Source organism: Mercenaria mercenaria, chromosome 12, assembly GCF_021730395.1.
Source record: "Mercenaria mercenaria strain notata chromosome 12, MADL_Memer_1, whole genome shotgun sequence".
Classification (NCBI taxonomy): Eukaryota; Metazoa; Mollusca; class Bivalvia; order Venerida; family Veneridae; genus Mercenaria; species Mercenaria mercenaria.
In genome coordinates this window covers 57248946-57268860 of record NC_069372.1, presented here as the reverse complement: position 1 = coordinate 57268860, position 19915 = coordinate 57248946, and the positions used below count along the sequence as shown (strand labels likewise).

The window sequence follows — 19915 nt, the reverse complement described above, 5'->3', positions numbered from 1 at the left end:
TATATCTCAAACTATGGACCGGCGATTTAAAAAAGGAGTAAGGGACTGTCCTTTGTGTGAAGCTTCATAACATTATATCGCTGCTTTATCTGTGATTTGTAATTTGATTCCGATTTTCTTTAATAAACCGTTCACTTGTCAGACACGTGTGTGGTTAAAATCCTGAGCACGTGTTATCCGAACCGCATTTTAAATAATTATGATTATGTCGCAAAAGTAAATGGTATACACTGATAAAATTTGTCATTTTCGCATAGTTATAATAACAAAAATATGTGTTTTTTCACCGACTACTTTGCATTATATACCAAATCAAAGCTTTTATCTGCCAGACAAAAAATATACTATTTAAATACTAAATATGATGTATTTTGCGTACTGTTTACCGTGTGTATATCATAGGTTGCTTTCAGTTTACTATCTGTTGTTTTAATACAGAATTAGACGATCACTAAGTCAAAATTATACCTCTTGTGAACTTATGCAAATGCATATTAAAATCCCTTTAACAGAATTACTCTAATAGAGAGAAACAGAGAAATAAATAGTAAAAGCGCAATGAATGAATCGATGAGCCATAGGCAACAGTATCGGACCTGGGATGGAAAAATATGACTGCGAGCAATGGGTTCACTTTCCAAACCGTTGTGAAATAAATTCTCCAGAAAATTACAAAAACTATCTATCAGTATTTCACGTATATATTTAGTTACAAAATGAGACCAACTAAAACTCTTCATGAAATATATCTATCGGGAAACGAGTGCCTTAATTCCTGCTGTAAGTCCCATCTAGGTAGATAAAAATGCGACACAACGAAACGGTACCACGGGTGGTAAACGCGCAATCCAATTCCCACTGGGAATACGCTAAAAATGGGTTGCGCGACTTCCGGTGCTGGTGTTGCGCACCGATATATACAAAATCAAGGTAGGTGGGTTTTGGTTTTTGTAAATAATGACACATTTATGAGTGCTTTCGAAAAAAGCAAAATGCTATTCGACACAAAAATGAATAAAGATCATATGTGTGAAATACCAACTTATTAAATTAAGAATAGGCCCTGTTATCACGAAAACTCTGCTGGCTTGAGCTGTCAAAAAAGCATGGAATCATGAAAAATGCAAATTTTCTAACTCTTGTGCCTTCTTTCTGGAAATGTGACGCTTCTAATGATCAAACGCGTGTAAAACAGTCATGAATATTACATATACTTGAATGAAATGTTACTGTTGGGGGAAAGATTGGCAAAAAATAATCGGGAATGGGGTTGCGCCCCGGAATGGAGTTGCGCGTATACATTATATACATTATGATGTATACGAGCAGCTCCATTCCCGGTGCGCAACCCATTCCCGATTATTTTTTGTCAATTATGTCCCCGTAAGCAGGATTTGAAGCAAATAATTTTGATATTCGTTACTTTATAACAGTTGAGTTATCAAAAAAGCATCAGATGTCCTCAGATTAGGCATATGAGGTCAGAAACTCCCATTTTTGTTGATTTCATACTTTTTTCACGCTTCGTGTCGCCTGAGTTTTTGTGATAATAGAGCCGAATCATAAATTACAAACCAGATATTTTACACATATGATGTATTTTCATATTTGTGTCGAATAGCATTTTGCTTTTTTCGAGAAAATTTATTCTTGTCTCATACTAAGCAAAATCATAACTTCACATACCTCAATTTCGTCTTTTTTTACGCGCAACACCAGCACCGGACGTTGCGCAACCCATTTCAAGCGTATTCCCGGCGGGAATTGGATTGCGCGTTTACCACCCGTGGGTACGAAAACATAGCCTAAAATAATGACTGTCAGGCCAGATCGGATCAAATTCACAAGTATAACTATATACGTATAATAGGGCCACTTACAACCGCCAGTAGCATCTGCTAAACGCGATATTTTTGTTTTTATTTTCCCCTCGAAAGATTACGTTATCCGCCGTTGAAAGCGATATGATGATATCCGAGAAATCCTGTGCGAAAACGTTGCGGTTCGGGCGGAGGTGTGTCGCTATTGGCCTATCAGAAATCACGTTCCAAAATACCAAAAGGAATTCTGTTCAATGGCGGTGACCATGGGGAAAATAAAAACGTAAATATTGTGTGTAGCAGATGCTAGGAACTTACAGCATGAAGGCACTCGTTTCGTGAACGGGAATTAAAGGCTAGAGACTTGTGGTTGGTCTCATTTTTCAACTAAGTGCATACATTGAAAGAGTGATAAATAGTTTTTTGTAATTGTCCGGATAATTAATTTCACAACTGCCCATTACTCGCAGGTTCGATTCTCTGGATTCCGGCCTTGTGTATATCGTATATTTCATTTGAAAAGGACTCATATTTCACCACATATTTTTGATTAAGATGAAAACTGGGGTTTCTATCTGTCTGGTTATACTTTTTTCATCCCAGGTCCGATACTCGTGCCTGTTCACGATTACGAGTACAGATAGATCTAGCTTCTACCAAATTAAGGCTATTTTATTCAAAGCGCCTTAATTTATTTATTACAGTGTATGTATAGGCCTACATAACGATAGTAATTCAAATATCAGTCATGTGAAAAATAAATAAAATTAGCGATTCACTGACATGTCCTGTACAAGTTGATCAAACCAGTTAATTTTATGTCAGTCACCACGAGCCTACGTGTGCAATGTCAGGATACGCTCTAGCATTTGATCGACATGCAACGCTGAATCAAGCCAATGTCAAGGAACTTAAAACAAAAAATGTAAACAACTAGGTCGATAATACATTTTTGTATGCTCATTTTTATTTATCAGTGTACAATACAATTACGGCGTATCATAGTGAACATATCGAGTTTCTTTCCATTTCCCATAAGTTCAAACAAGAGCCGTAATCGGATAGATCGGGATTTAGACAAGTGAAATGTTTCGACAAGGAATACATAGATGTATGCGATTATATTCCCCATCATTAGAATTATCAAAAGGGATATTGAATAGAAATGGTGCGGCTTACATCAGAACGTGTTACAGTTCACAGAAAAGACTTGCAGCAACGTCGGTTTCTAATGCCGACACGCTTAAAAAACCAGGTAAATACCACCATTATCATTATCATCATCTTTATTGATCGCCTCACTCAAGTCTAGAAGAGTATAATCGCGACTTAACATGTACCATGTCTTGTTTAATACATATACATTCTCAAATGATAAACTTATAAGAAGCAACTGTCTTTCATTCTGCGACCTCTCCAACCAACATCATCATTAGCTGACTCATCGATTGGCTTATTGATATGAAATCGGGACGGCTTATTAAAGATCTGATGTTCCCAGTCCTGTACTTGGACTAATCCACCAGTTTAAGGAGAACCACAGGTGCTAAACACATCAAATATTTTACTAGGGCCTATATATTAGGCTAGATCTATATAAAATATTTTTATATAGGCCTAGGGCCTACATATATAGGCTTATTAAGACAGGCCTAAATCTAGCAAGAAACAACCACCGCTAGAGTACAGTGGGTGAGTGAGTTGGGTTTTACGGCGAATCGACACAAAATGGTCATATATCGCCGAGTCGCTAGATGACAATTTGATTAGTTAAATGATATGCAGTGCTTATTTAAATAAGAGAGAAAACCTTTTCGGTATGAAATTCATGGTTTTACGTTCAGCGTCCATAGGCATCCGGCACATTTGTTTTGTAAATAAAGCTATACCTGCCAAAGCACTCTTATTGAATGCAAAGAATAAATCCAGTAGGCTTACATATTTAAGCCGTTAATAGTTCAGAAGCTGGATTTTATATTTTGCCCTGGACTTTCTCACGTTTTTTATTTTATTTAGCATTTTTCAACTATTGACAAAAAAGAGGAACCGAATGCGCCCATGTATCCACGGCCAGTAAACATGGTAAAAGTAAAATCTGATGTGTTGGCAACAGTTGCGATGCCAATAATCTAATACATGTTGTTTTTCTTCAGTCTAAAAGAGCTCTAATCGTGTGGACCTTACTTTGTCTTACCTTTCCATAAATTTTAATCACCTAATACTAATAAGTTGAAATTTGGCTTCTTCGTAGATGCAGTTGAATATGGGATCGCTATGATTACTGAAAGAGACGGTGCCTTTGCATGTACTCGCAATGTACCTGGTATTTATATATCAATGACTTGTATGATCCGTTCACATGTTAGGAGTCAGTCGTACGTTTAAAGGCGGTTAATCAGATTTTTGATCTAGTAATGAATTTAAAGTGTCACGTAGGCCTAGTACACTTTGTGACACCAGGTATCAGATCATTGCCTACAATATATATATATACTTATTAGGATACGACTTTCCACCATCTTATACATATGTATAAAGAAAGGATCAAAATTGTTAACATAATTTGATAAGTAGTAGGCTATATATTCAAAATGCACTTGAAACTTATTTTTTTGTTTGACAAATACCCACAAAGATCGATTTGAGATAACGAATAAATCACCTGAGTTTATTAGATTGTAGAGCGTGTCTATCAGTGGAGAAAGTACAATATACATGTATAGGCCTACCGAAGTTCATTTAAGAAATAATTTATAGCAAAAGTGTGTTTTAACACTATTTATGCACGATGGGCGGTTATACATCGGGCGTAATAATTTCACGAGGGCGCAGTCCGCGTGAAAATATTTGTACGACGTAGGCCTATTACCGACCGAGTGTATAATGTTTAAACCACGGTTTTGCTATGAATTATTTGGATTCTAATATGCCCTTAATCTAAAACAGTAGATAAAGTATAGTAACGCTCTTTCTTGGTCGCAACAAAAACATTGACGTCACCGCACGTTAACGTGACGTCATTCTAGTGTAAGCGTGTTTTATAACAGAGACAAGCATTGAAATTTAAGGTCCATGGGAGCATCTGACATACAGGACAATAAAAACATAGGGCATGCAATTAAGAGTTGAACCATTTAAGGGAAACCTGTTTCATTCGAGGGATTTCTATAAAAGTACCACATACAACAAAATAAGAGCAAAATGCACGATCCGCATGCTAGTAGGCCTACACTTCTGGCATAAATTAGTTACAGATTTTTTTTTTCGTTTATCGTTTAAAAAAAACTATAAATAAAGAAAAACAATTTTCGTAGAGCAATTATATTCTTTGCTGTAAAAATGATATAATGACAGTTTGTGCAGTTGTGTTTGAATTCAGTGTTGTTATATTTTCTGGTCCTTTGGGATCATGGAGTCCATTCAACATATGTGTAATAAAGTTCCCCTTCATGGGGGCGTGAGAGGTGTCGCACATCCTATTACTTATCATGAACAGACTCAAACCGAGTCTGCTATTATTCTTTTTGATTGCAAGCTTTGCTTTCAAAGGATCTTTTTTACAGATTTTATTGAGAAAAGAAATAGGCCTAAATGAAATAATTCTATTTTAATATTACTATTTTATCAACAAGGGTGAAATGCCTTATGCCATCCTTTTGCGGGTTAAAGCCGAGCTCAGGTCGCCATATCGAGTGAGAAAGCAATTAATCTACCTTGTAGAAGATCGGCTGTTCTACAAAGGTGCCCACACGTGACTGAAATAATGACCAGAAGGGCACCGTTTTTCTTCCGTTACCAATAAAAATGAAAACCAAAACAAAAATCTGGCGTATAACAGCAGCGGTAGTACAAAACTCTCAATTCGTTAATCGTTACTGATTTAACATACGTGGATTGTTTTTGTTTCAGATATGTTTTGCTACCAGTGTGAACAGACCAAATCTAGGCGTGGGTGTGTGACAGTAGGGGTATGTGGCAAATCCGCGCAGGTAGCCGCTCTCCAGGATCTGCTCATGTATGTGATAAAGGGTCTTGCTGTGCACGCGAACCGGGCCATCAACATGGGGATATATTCCTCCGAAGCGTGCGATACCTTCGTGAAGAAGGCCATGTTTAGGTAACAAATAATCTGTTAATCATAATATTTATTATAAGTAATATGTTTAACATAATGTATACCAGTTCCAGACGTAATTCATCTTAATACATTTTCTGAGTAAGCCTGTTTTTGAACCTGTCAAACTTAAGGTCAAACTGTGATAAGTAGCCCTGTGAAAAGACATATATCTGTTTATCGCAAAACACACAGAAAAGACGTTTTGTCGTGCATTTAGCTGCAAAGGTCAAGGTACCACTTACATCATTTAAGTAATTTTTCTCGGCCGGTCTATAACAGTTTTTTTCAGGGATGAATGTTCGAATAGCTTAAGACCTAAACTCTAGCTTAAAGATCAAGATTACATTGGTCAAAGATTTTACGTCATTGTTCATTTCTGATCTGTAACCTTTTTATGCATTGGTGTATATTCCAGTAACCTGTCAAGAACGTTATCATACCTAAGACAATATATATGAGCCGCGCCATGAGAAAACCAACATAGTGGGTTTGCGACCAGCATGGATCCAGACCATCCTGCGCATCCGCGCAGTCTGGTCAGGATCCATGCTGTTCGCTTTCAAAGCCTCTTGCAATTAGGGAAACTGTTAGCGAACAGCATGGGTCCTGACCAGACTGCGCGGATGCGCAGGCTGGTCCGGATCCATGCTGGTCGCAAACCCACTATGTTGGTTTTCTCATGGCGCGGCTCATATATTCTTTAGACTCATATGTCAGTGTCACTGAAATCAGACATTTTTTATACATGGATTGATATTCAAATTATTATGCAGAAACTTTAACCATAACTAGACGGCTTGTCTTAATCAAAGCTCAAAGTCAAGGTCACACTCAGAGGTGAAAGAGTTTAATGTTCATTTCTTTATGGATGGATATTCAATTAACTAGATATAACAGCCATCAGAGTCAGACATTGCAACGTTTGTTACAAACAACAACGTGATAGACAGCGTTAGTAGCAGCTTCATAATATCTATTTCCTTTTACATTTCAGTGACCCTTAACTAGAATGGGTTTTGTATTGGCAAGTGATCTTTCCTTTACTTGTTTTATTTTGTATATTTCAGCACCCTGACAAACGTTAACTTTGACCAAGACCGGTTCCCCGAATACATCAGACAAGCCGTAGAATACAGGGACGAATTTCGAGCGCCTCTCATTGCAGCTTATACAAAAAGGGGGGAACCATTGTGCGAGGCTTTGACACAGGGACCAGCTGTCTGGAAACCCGAGAAAGGATACGATGATATGGAATATCTCGAAAATGAAGGTGCGTTTACGTTTTGGGGCATGCGATCATTTTGATCGCTTTCAGTCTATTGTGACTGGCTGTCGTGTGTGAAATAATCCGAACTTCTCCAAAACGTATGTTCCTGTTTCTGCTGTTATAACTTGATTGAAAAGGTCAGTAACCTGTCAATTTCTGTTGTTTTGTAGCTCACATGTCACAAAGTGACAATGTGAGCTTTTGTGATCGCGCAGCGTCCTTCGTCCGTCGTCCGTCCGTGCGTGCGTAAACTTTTGCTTGTGACCACTCTAGAGGTCACATTTTTCATGGGATCTTTATGAAAGTTGGTCAGGATGTTCATCTTGATGATATCTAGGTCAAATTCGAAACTGGGTCAACTGCGGTCAAAAACTAGGTCAGTAGGTCTAAAAATAGAAAAACCTTGTGACCTCTCTCTTTTCAATGGATCTTCATGAAAGTTATTCAGAATGTTCACTTTGATGATATCTAGGTCAAGTTCGAAATCGGGCCACGTGCCGTCAAAAACTAGGTCAGTAGGTCAAATAATAAAAAAACCTTGTGACCTCTCTAGAGGCCATATTTTTCATGGGATCTGTATGACAGTTGGTCAGAATGTTCATCTTGATGATATCTAGGTCAAGTTCGAAACTGGGTCAACTGTGGTCAAAAACTAGGTCAGTAGGACTAAAAATAGAAAAACCTTGTGACCTCTCTGGAGGCCATACTTGTGAATGAATCTTCATGAAAATTGGTCAGAATGCTCACCTTGATGATATCTAGGTCAAGTTCGAAACTGAGTCACATGCCTTCAATAACTAGGTCAGTAGGTCAAATAACAAAAAAACCTTGTGACCTCTCTAGAGGCCCCATTTTTTAAGGGATATGTATGAAATTTGGTCTGAATGTTCATCTTGATGATATCTAGATCAAGTTTGAAACTGGATTAACTGCGGTCAAAAACTAGGTCAGTAGGTCTAAAAATAGAAAAACCTTGTGACCTCTCTAGAGGCCATACTTTTCAATGGATCTTCATAAAAATAAATCAGAATGTTCACCTTGATGATATCTAGGTCAAGTTCGAAACTTGGTCACATGTTATCAATAACTAGGTCAGTAGGTCAAATAATAAAAAAGCCTTGTGACCTCTCTAGAGGCCATATTTTTCATGGGATCTGTATGAAAGTTGGTCTGAATGTTCATCTTGATGATATCTAGATCAAGTTCGAAACTGGGTCAACTGTGGTCAAAAACTAGGTCAGTAGGTCTAAAAATAGAAAAACCTTGTGACCTCTCTAGAGGCCATACTTTTCAATGGATCTACATGAAAATTGGTCAAGATGTTCATCTTGATGATATCTAGGTCAAGTTCGAAACTGGGCCACGTGCCATCAATAACTAGGTCAGTAGGTCAAATAATAAAAAACCTTGTGACCTCTCTAGAGGCCATATATTTCAATGGATCTTCATGAAAATTGGTTAGAATTTTTATCTTGATGATATCTAGGTCAGATTCAACACTGGGTCACATGAACTCAAAAACAAGGTCACAATGTCAAATAATAGTTTTAAATACTCGGTTTAAAACTGGGTCATGTGGGGACAGGTGATCGATTCAAGACCATCATGGTCCTCTTGTTTTCTGTTGATTTAGTGAACAAGTTATTAACGTGGTCCAAACTACTTTACCTCTAATGTTGGTTTGGTTTCGACCAATTTTGGTAGAAAACGGAAGTAGTCGTATGAGTGATGGTCTTTGACTATTGAATATAAAACCTGTTTTACTATTGAATATAAAACATGTTTTTTTTCGAAGTATTCTGTATTAATTAACGCTGGTTAAACATAAAATGAGGCAATGCGGAAAGATATGCATGCTAGTCTGAAAGAATCTTAATTAACTTCCTTTTCACAAGTTATTTTGGTTAAGACTCCCTCAAAGGAAAATTTATCACCAATATTTTTAATCTTTTTGAACTGATTTACGAGTTAAGAGTTCAACTTAACACAAAGAAATGTACAAAACTGGGAAAATTATATAATTTTCTTCGTTTAAAAAACAGATTAGAAGGAAAATATTTTCCCTTAAGTGTAATATAGTCACCGGTAGGTGACATCGTGAAGCGTGAAAAGGTTTGCACGATATTGCTACATTTACAAATTGAATTTGAAATGTAAGTTGTGTTGTGTTTTAATTTGATAGTTAGGTGAAGAATTGGAAACACTGCCTTACCCTTGCATGATCGTAAGAGGCGACTAATAGGGTTTTAACACATGGTTTTGCTGTAACTCTGCGATTCCGGCAGGTATGCAAATTTTGATTCCATACCTCATGTTTTTATTTCGATGTAAATGAGACGTGAAACCAAAATTTATAGACCTGTTTGGCGCCATATAACCTATACTGTGTTGGTGCGCCGTAAAACCCAAATAAATAAAGGTGACGAAGTTGAATTAATGGATATACTGTTATGTAGAGCACCGCCTCGGTAGCGGGAGGTCGTGGGTTCGATCCCCGGCCGCGTCATACCAAAGACGTAAAAAATGGTACTAGTAGCTTCCTCGCTTGGCGCTCAGCATTAAGAGGGTAGTGCTAGGACTGGTCAGCCCGGTGTCAGTATAATGTGACTGGGTTGGGTATCATGTCACGTGTCTACGGCGTGATATTCCAGTGAGGCAGCACTATAAAGTTGGGCATTGTGCTCACTGCTACAAGTAGACACCGTCGTTTATATGACTGAAAAACTGTTGAAAAAGACGTTAAACCCGAACACACACACACACTGTCTCCGGCAGTTGATCTGTCTCCGGCATTTACTGAAGGTCTACGTCCGGCATATATACGGAGATTCGTCCGATAGTTACAATGTATCTTTAGAACTGCGTCCGACATCCTTTAAAAGGATATCCGCGTTCGACATTAATTTTGAATTCCCACTGGCATTTATATGGCAATCCGCGTCCGCCATTTACACGGAGGTCCACATTCGGCATTTACACTGACACGGGTCAGTTATTTGATCTAGCCAATTTTTCCCCCATTTGTTTACTATGTTTTCATACTTGAAAAATTGTTTCAAAAGGAATAGTTTACGAACCTTAGCCTAAATTTCTGAACAGTGATGTACAATGTATTCCCTATCGTGTGAATAGTAGTGTTGCAACAGAATTCGAACTGTTCGAACAGTGCATGTCATATCTCCTTCATACAACTAAGTGATACTTTATTATAAAACTTCCGTTTTTATTTGCACACATGTGCAGGATTATGTTTACCAAAGATTGTCCAGTCAGATATTTGTCAATGTCATTTTTATCAATGCACTAATATCAACACCTCCGTAGATTTTTGTATGGATGAGCTTCACAGTTTTAAGCATGTTGGAACAACAGACCATCACTGTGTACTTCCTGCTTAGCTAAATAGACCGAGCTATGAACTGCTAATCCGATCGAGTATTTAGCTTGGTACGCCGACGGGACAGAATATTTGGTTTTTTAATGATTTCACTCTGTACGGAGTCCTGTTTTGGTGCATTTGCCAAACCTAATCCTCGGTCCTTTGTGGAATTCGTGACGTACTTTTTAAGGACAAATTAACTCCAAATATAATTATAGTATTTTAAAGGGAAGACTTGTATACGATATGTGGTCTGTTAAAATTGTTTGAAAAGCAAAACAAATAGAAAAATGTTATAATAAGCAAATATTTATCCAAGTCTGATCGGCGCTGTTTGTTTCAGGTCATAAAGTAGGCGTGTTGGAAGATCAGCAGATATATGGCCCGGATATAAACGGTGTACGGTACATGACCTTGTATGGCATAAAGGGGCTGTCAGCGTACGCCTGCCACGCGGAGGCGTTAGGAGAGAATGATCCGTGGGTGTCCAAGTTTATATACAGGGTAGCTCTTTCCTACTATATGATTTTGAAAATGTCCAGGAATATCGTGAGGTTTCAAGTTCAAGATATTTATACGAGTACGTTTTGTCAGTTCCTTTATCCTGTTTCTCGTTTCACGTGAAACTTGAGATTTGGTTTTACACGTGCATCTTGCGACGTATAACGCGCTGTACCAGCACAGCCTCCCAAGAAATGTTGCCATCTACCCGTATGATTTATTTCCCATGCACATTTGTTTAATATTTTGTTTTAAACTTTGTATTTTAAATGTATATTAACTTACCAGCAGGGGAATTTTCCCGTTCGGGAAACAATCTACGGGTTTTCCCTACTTCCCCGAACGGGAAACGTGATACTAGATATAGAAACTTGCTTTACCATTTTTACTTGTGTCTTTCTAAATGCTAGTCTGTTACACTGATCTGTCTTAGCGAGTTAATATGTAGTATGAACGCGTGGAAGAACCTGTCTAAATGCACGGTGCATAACAATGTGGTATCATTAAAATTTCGACATTGTGAACCTGAGAGAATTTTATGACTTTATTCTGTTCAGTTGTTTTCAAATACCCTAATCATGCTAATAAAATGTTTACTCAACTTCTGAATTTACAAAACGGAAAGCTTCCCGAATTGGAATCTTAACTTCGCAATCAGAAAACTGAGATATATAATTTTCAATAAATTACATGAAAATTTGTGGGAAAGTCAGATTACTGAAGTTGTCTCATATTATGCAAAAAGAGAAAGAAATGTACAATATATATTTTAACTGTCGCAGAAAAGCTTGTTTGTGGAGCTGTATTGTTGTTTTATTCAGTTCACATGCATGTAAATGCTTTTATTTTTAAGAGCTTCGTGCATTGATCAAGTGTAAATGAAGAAGTGAGGCTTTGTTTTATATCATACTTATATGTAGTTTTAACGTAGATAAATATTGATTTATGAGCGGGTTTTTTTTTTTTTTGTATTTTATAAACGTTGCTGTTGTAAGTGGGCTGACCTTTAAAGGCAAATTACACTTACATGGCTGATTATACATTTGGATATTTTTGTCACAAGTTTTATAATGGAGGAAAGCTTTTGTAGTTAACTCTTTATAGTTTATCGCCACTTAATTTTATAAAAATATGTACTAATTTACTTTCATATTTTCTATAGGCCCTAGACTTCCTTGTTAGTGCCAAGAAGGCCGAGCGGTTTGACCTAGGTTTGAATCTTCAGATGGCCCTTGATGTTGGCGCCACCAATCTGAGAGTGATGGAACTACTGGATAAAGGGCACAGGAGAATATTGGGCACCCCTACACCAACAGACGTGTGTACAACTCCGAAGGAAGGAAAGGTAAGTGAAAATAATATAAATTAAATTAATATTTTAGGTGTCTTAGGGTGTCTTGGTGTGTTTGGGGGTTACTTGGGGTGAAAAGACTTTCCGGCACAGTTTGTGTTGAATAAGCATACCTTAGTGGGTCAGACAAGACTAACAAGTTATTTTATTTCCATGATACACCTAAAATCAGTCAAGTGATGAGGTTAATTTAAGGAAGTGTCAGACCACTTGTCTGCTGAACACACTGGAACATTTGAACAAAAGGTAGAAAATACTTAACTTCTTATTTTTGACTTCATTTAACAGAAGGGAAAAAATAGTTCCTGTTACTATTTCCTGTCTTTAGACGAATACATGCCATATTGTAGTTGGCCTAAGTCGCTCACCCAAAAAGGACCTTGGCCTTTTGGTGAACAGCTATCAGGCAGATCATTAAATGCTATTTAACCAAAACGGGTAACCACTATAGGAAACTTGAGAGAGTCTGGTCCAGTTCATGAGAAGTTATTAAAAAACTATATAGCTCTAGCAGCCCCTACCACAGAATCATTTAAAGAAAATTCAGGAATCATGATTCCATCCAGAAATTAGTTCAGCGAAGATCTTTCAGGCATTTCATGAGAAGTTGTTTGCAGATTTTTTCTGCTTTTAGTTCATATAAGTGGCACCATCTGAACAAAATAGAGAGAGGTACAAGCGAGAATACATTTGTATACTAAAGAACAAGTTTGGTAACCAAAGATCCATCAAGTGGTTCTTGAGAACAAACCGTTTATAAGCTTTTATATCCATTAGAATTGGTGGTCCCTAAAAGGGGTCAAGCAGGACCCTTTGCAGACAAATGAAAGAAAGGTGACTATTTAAGGAAGCTTTTTACCAAATGGAAAAGATCCATTAAATGAAAAGTTGTTAAAAGTTTTTTTTCTATTTTAGCTCTGATGGATAATACAGTTTTGTTGTATAAAATCATTGCTTGGTTATTATTAGTTTTTAAGTTTGAAAGCAGTGTCATTCATCAATCATGTGAAGCAAGATGAATTTGGACTTTAATATGATGAGTCAAGATCCATTAAATGTTAGTGCTTTGTCATAATTGAAATATGCGGGTATGTGAAGGTCAACATAATTTCATGTTCACATGCACCCACGCACATTTTTCCTGGTCTACAATCTTAATACGAAACATTTATAAATTACAGTGTATACTGGTGTCTGGACACGACTTGGTAGATCTACATACACTACTAAAGAGCACAGAAGGCACGGGTATTAATGTATACACGCACGGGGAAATGATGCCTGCCCATATGTATCCGAAACTGAATGCGTTCAAGGTATTACTAATTACACCTGTTAAAATCATCAATTTAATGTTACGTTATGCATCAAAACTACCACAAAATGAAGAATGATAAGCAGAAATAAAGTTAAATGTAAAATTAAGTTAAAACTTAATAAACTTTATAAAAAATACAAGGTAAAGTTATAGGCAAGTTTCGGCAACAAATAAATTGGTCACCTATTTTATTAAACATTGGTAATTTTTTCAGAACAAATCGACAGGATTGTCTAACATATTTTTCTTTGAACGGTTGTGCTACTTATGAAATACCTCCTAAAAAGTTATATTTGAAACATGTACTAATATTAACAATGCTTAAAGGCGACAACAATTTACATCTGTGTTACATTTCAAAGAGCTTAGCAGGACATTTTGGTGGAGCCTGGCAGAATCAGAAAATAGATTTTGCCACATTTCCTGGTCCAGTGTTGGCCTCTACAAACTGTGTCATTGAACCTCTACGGTCATACAGGGACAGACTTTATACACTGAATGATACTGGAATACATGGAGTACGGCATTTAGACCTTCACAATCCCACACAGATGAAACAACTTCTTGAAGTAAATATACATGTAGTAATCACACGTGCACAAGTTAACACGTGCAAATTGTAGTTATCATAATTATGGCTTATACATAAAAGCAGCATACTTTAGTATTGGAAGTTGGTTCTGAAGAAAACCTTTTGAAAATTAAAAGATAATCGCCGAATTAACCATTTCCAGTCCACTACCAGTTGAAAACCTGGGGTTTGGGACAAAAGGTTTGCCTTCCATCTGTCATATAATTTGAAAAGTGTTTTAAGGTATTTTACGGTGGCACTTTTCCATTAAAAGGCAGCTAGGTAGCTATTGCGATACTTAAAGATATGATCTTGGTATTATTTAAAGCAAACTTTTCTGGAAAGATAATCTCAATAGTCAAAAGTTTCCCAGAAATGTTATTGGGATAATTTATATTATTATCTCGATATATTTTGCTTTAAGTGTCAACAGTTGTAGCTTCATAGCTATATACAATGTATATCTCTATACTTTCAAAAATTATCTTGATATTTCTAACTTTCCTGAAAAGTTTATCTTGATAGCTTTAAGTTTCCTGGAAATAAAAAGAATATCTAGAAAAATAATTTATTGTGCAGTGGTTTCAGAAACATGCACAACTTTGCTGGAAACTTTAGTGTACCAAGCATATTGTGGCACTTTCAAGCATTATAGGGAAATAGATAAAATATCTATAAAATATATTTATTGCTGTACTGTTTACATTACCTGAAAAGTTTACAATATTATTTTGGTAGCTGCTTAGCTATCTTGTGGCAGAAATATGCCACCATAGTATTTTATTGGAACTATGTATAAAGATAAAGGACCATACAGAGGTTTTGCACGCCTTTTAATTAATGTTTAACTGTGATTTTTTCATGAAACACGTACATTAGTAGAAAAATACTAGTACCAATATATTACAATATTTTTACAGCATGCAAACAGTCTGAGTGGTTTTGACAGCAAAACAGCAAAGAAATACGATGACCGACATCTTGTTGTGGGGTTTGGACGAGAAGTTATCGCTCAACATGCAGATACGGTATATATCTTGATAAATATCTTATATTCCTAGATTATGTTCAATGTTCCCATATCAACCTATTCATACAGTAAAGTCTAATCAGTCTATATAAGGACCATGCTAGGGAGATTAGACAAAAGGGCCATGAAGGCCATGTATCGCTCACCTAACCTATTGACCTAAAGATCATCAAGATAGTTTCATTAAGATATGGTCATAAATGTGGCCACTAAACTGTTAACTAACTTTTCCTTTGATTTGACCCAGTGACCTAGTTTTTAACCCCACATGACCCTGATTTGAACTTGACCTAAAGATCATCAAGATTAACATTCTGACTAAGTTTCATGAAGATACAGTCATAAATGTGGCCTCTAGTGTTAACAAGCTTATCCTTTGATTTGACCCGGTGACCTAGTTTTTGAATCTACCTGACCCAGATTTAAACCTGACCTATAGATCATCAAGATTAACATTCTGACCAAGTTCCATTAAGATATGGTCATAAATGTGGCCTCTAGAATGTTAATTAGCTTTTCCTTTGATTTGACCTGGTGACCTAGTTTTTGACCCTACATGACCCAGATTCAAACTGGACTTTGAGATCATCATGATTAACATTCTGACCAAGTTTCATAAGATACAGTAATAAATATGGCCTCAACAGTGTTAACATGCTTTTCCTTTGATTTGACCTGGTGACCTAGTTTTTGACCCTAGATAAACCAATATCGAACTGTGCAAGATTTTATTAAGGGTAACATTCTGACCAAGTTTCATTAAGATTGGGCCAAAGTTGTGACCTCTAGAGTGTTAACAAGCTTTTCCTTTGATTTGACCTGGGGACCTAGTTTTTAACCCCAGATGACCCAATATCGTTCTCGTCCAAGATTTTATTGAGGGTAACATTCTGACCAAGTTTCATTAAGATTGGGTCAAAATTGTGACCTCTAGAGTGTTAACAAGCTTTTCCTTTAATTTGACCTGGTGACCTAGTTTTTGACCCCAGATGACCCAATATCGAACTCATCCAAGATTTTATTGAGGGTAACATTCTGACCAAGTTTCATTAAGATTGGGCCAAAATTGTGACCTCTAGTATGTTAACAAGCTTTTCTTTTGATTTAACCTGGTGAACTAGTTTTTGACCCCAGATGACCCAATATCGAACTCGTCCAAGATTTTATTGAGGGTAACATTCTGACCAAGTTTCAATAAGATTAGGCAAAAATTGTGACCTCTAGAGTGTTAACAGTCAAATTGTTGACGACGACAGACGACTGACGACGGACATTATAAGGGCGATCACAAAAGCTCACCTTGAGCACTTTGTGCTCAGGTGAGCTAAAAAGTGGTCTTTGTAGGTGGTTAATACAAAAGCACACATCATGTGTTTCACAAAGACATGAACATCGTGCAGGCGGAAGCATTGTGGATACATGGTGGGTGTGGAAAGGGGTGTTCTTTCCCATTTCCGAGAACTTTTTTGAAAATAGGGACATAAATTTCCAGGCCTTTGCAGGTTTTATTTTGTGGGATAAATATTTCAGGATATAACATGTTTATCATTCTCCCATCTTAATAGTAAAGAGAAGTTATTGACAAAAATGTGTTAAAATATTTAATTTAAAAAAAAAAATAATAATTTTACCACTTTATGGTTTATTTACTCATAATTGACGAAAAGCTTTTTACTTGTCAAAGTGAAGCTTCTAGGGTCTAAAAACACTATACTTTAAATGACTAGCTAATGTTACTTCTTTTTCACCAAACAGTTTAATTTTTGTTGTTCATGGTTTCTGGAGTACAAGCAATTATTACAATTTATCTTTTAAATTGGATGTTTACAACGCATCCCTACAAGTTTTTGTATAAACCACATTTTATTATATGCCCGTTTTGAGAAGAAATGGACATATTATGTGATGGTGCGTCTGTCTGTCCATCTGTCATGTTTAAGAACCAGAGAAGTCTCTTGAATTGTGAGCGTGTTCTGTATCTTGCACTGTCCTCTAACTTTAAACACTTATATTAAAATGAAAGAAATATAAAACCCCAGCTGATTGTCCCAGTTGTGGTCTGTATAAACAAGTTTCACTGAACTGTATTAAGGTATTGAAATCACTAGTGAAAATTAATTAGAATGCATATATATTAAGTCAAACGAGATGCAGTCAAACTTTGTTTGCTCCAACTCGGATAATTTGCACATGGTCCTTCGCTCGAACTCATCATCAGTTCCGGGCGAAATCCCAGTAAAATTTTATTTAATGTATGTTGTCAGATGGCACAATCTACTGATAACTCGAACAAATTGTGTCGGTCTCATCGTGTTCTGGCGAACAAAGTTTGACTGTAATAAGAAACTAGGTAGTAACAATATTGTGTTCAATTTCAGGTAATAAATGCAGTGAAGAGTGGTGACCTTCAGAGAATCTGTGTTATCGGAGGATGTGATGGATCAGAACACAAACGTAATTATTTCACCAACCTTGCCAAATCCTTACCTTCCCAGACCCTCATCCTCACAATGGGATGTGCTAAATATAGACTAAACACCATCAACTTTGGAACACTGGGAAACACCGGAATCCCCAGACTTCTAGATATGGGTCAGTGTAATGACAGCTATGGTGCCATCATGGTCGCGAAAACGCTTGCCGATATATTAGACACGGACATAAACAGTCTACCTCTGTCAATTTCCTTATCTTGGTTTGAACAAAAGGCAGTCGCAGTTTTGCTGTCACTGTTAAGCCTTGGAGTAAAGAATATCAAACTTGGACCAATCATGCCGGCTTTCCTCACCCCAGGAGTTAGGGAGGCACTAGATGAGAAATTTGGCATCGTGCCTGTTGACATCAGACACCCAGATGAAGATATGGATGACATGTTCCACAATTAGATCTGTAGCAAGCACTGAATTTTTTTTAAGTTTAATGCTCATAGTAAAACATCCTTCGTGAAACAAAATTCATACACTATAATACCTCTTTGATAAAAGCACTATATATTTTGCATTCATTGATTAGAAAGGATGTTAAGATGAATGCATGCCATTGCAAATACTTGTGTTACGATACACTCAAGGACTTTAAACAGGCACCTGGGTAGAACCACTGACCTTCTGTAAGCCAGCTGGATGACTTCCTCACATGAAAAATTCAATGCCCCAAGTGAGACTAAAACCCACATCAGTGCGGGGCAAGTTATCTGAAGCCAGCGACCTTAACCACTCAGCCACAGAGGCCTCTACACCTACTTTTGACAAGAATAAAAATTAATACTGATTTTAATGACTAGACCTTTAATTAAACAAAAGTTAGGAAATTTGGAAAAAAAGGTTGTTCAGGAGTTTAAATGTAAAATATTTTTTTTTGTAAATATGCACAATGAATTTTGTATGACATGAATTATAGCATGTGATACACATGCACAGGTGAAAATGGTCACGTTTGAAGTATCGCAAAAGAAACCACCATATTGAATCATTTAATGAATAATCATATTTTAAAATAAATATCAAAATATTTGAATACAAGTTAAAAGGATGAAATCATTTCTATACACGGATGTGGTGTTTTAAAGTCCTTTAGTGTATGTATTTGCAATGTACATGAAAAACAACATTGTCAGTTAAACCACAGTTTATTTATAGCTTATATGATTGTAGGCATGTACAAGCACTGTTTTTTTTATATCATTATGATGCTTGTATAATGCTGCGACCATTTTTACATTCATCAACTCAAAAATATTGCACATTGTAACATAAAAGAATGCATTTAGGTCATAACAATTAAATGACCAGAAGTTTCATTTTCTTAAAAACGTTTCATATTGATTGTTGTTTTTATAAAATTAGATAAATGTGTTTGAATATTGTCATTATAAGGCAGGAAGGGGGTGCCCTTCGACCCCTACATTGCCTATGACAGGGCAAATAAACGGGGTCACCCTTTAATGGGTGCCTCAAAAAAAAATGACCAGACATTCAAAATTTTCTACCTCGAGTTTTCAGTCATATCTAGACAGGGATATTTTGTAACATACATTATTATAGGACCCTATATATAAACCTCCAGTCCGTAGTGTCTTTCATATGACCGGTCTTGTATATTAAACACATGTCTGCTTAACAAGAGTCAAAAGTTGAAGAAAAAAAATGTGATTTTTTTTTTCAAATGTCCTGTAATGGATTGCAGGTCAGTAGTCAAAACTATTTACCCCCAGTATTTTGAACTAAGGGCTTTTAGTATACACTTATTGAATGACTTGCCTGTCAAAAGTTCTGACCAGCAATCCATTTAATAAGTGTTCTATTAAATGACATCAGAAATAATTTTTTATAATTGTTTTCTGAAGTGTTTTGACTACAGCCTAGCAAAGTTTAGCATTGAACAGTAGACTGGTCAATACCACAAACTATGGACCATAGACATATATTTAGAAGACATGTAATAATTTTGAATAATTTGATCTGCAAGCCATTTTAGTGTTGCACAGTTGTGATTCATACGGACGTATCTTTTGCCAATATTTGTACATTATATATTATTATATATTCTGACGTTCCAGGGG

General features: G+C 36.5%; 1 protein-coding gene across 1 annotated transcript; it reads left to right on the top strand.

Moving 5' to 3' along the window:
• The first annotated feature begins 2670 nt into the window (after positions 1 to 2670).
• LOC123533820 (hydroxylamine reductase-like) lies at positions 2671 to 19282 on the top strand. The gene is made up of 9 exons (XM_045315720.2): positions 2671 to 3075; positions 5730 to 5937; positions 7005 to 7207; positions 10927 to 11087; positions 12247 to 12429; positions 13617 to 13751; positions 14116 to 14322; positions 15245 to 15352; positions 17733 to 19282. Exons 1-9 carry the CDS (start codon positions 2907 to 2909, stop codon positions 18237 to 18239), a joined length of 1881 nt encoding a protein of 626 aa, XP_045171655.2. The 5' UTR covers positions 2671 to 2906; the 3' UTR covers positions 18240 to 19282.
• Positions 19283 to 19915: the final 633 nt, after the last annotated feature.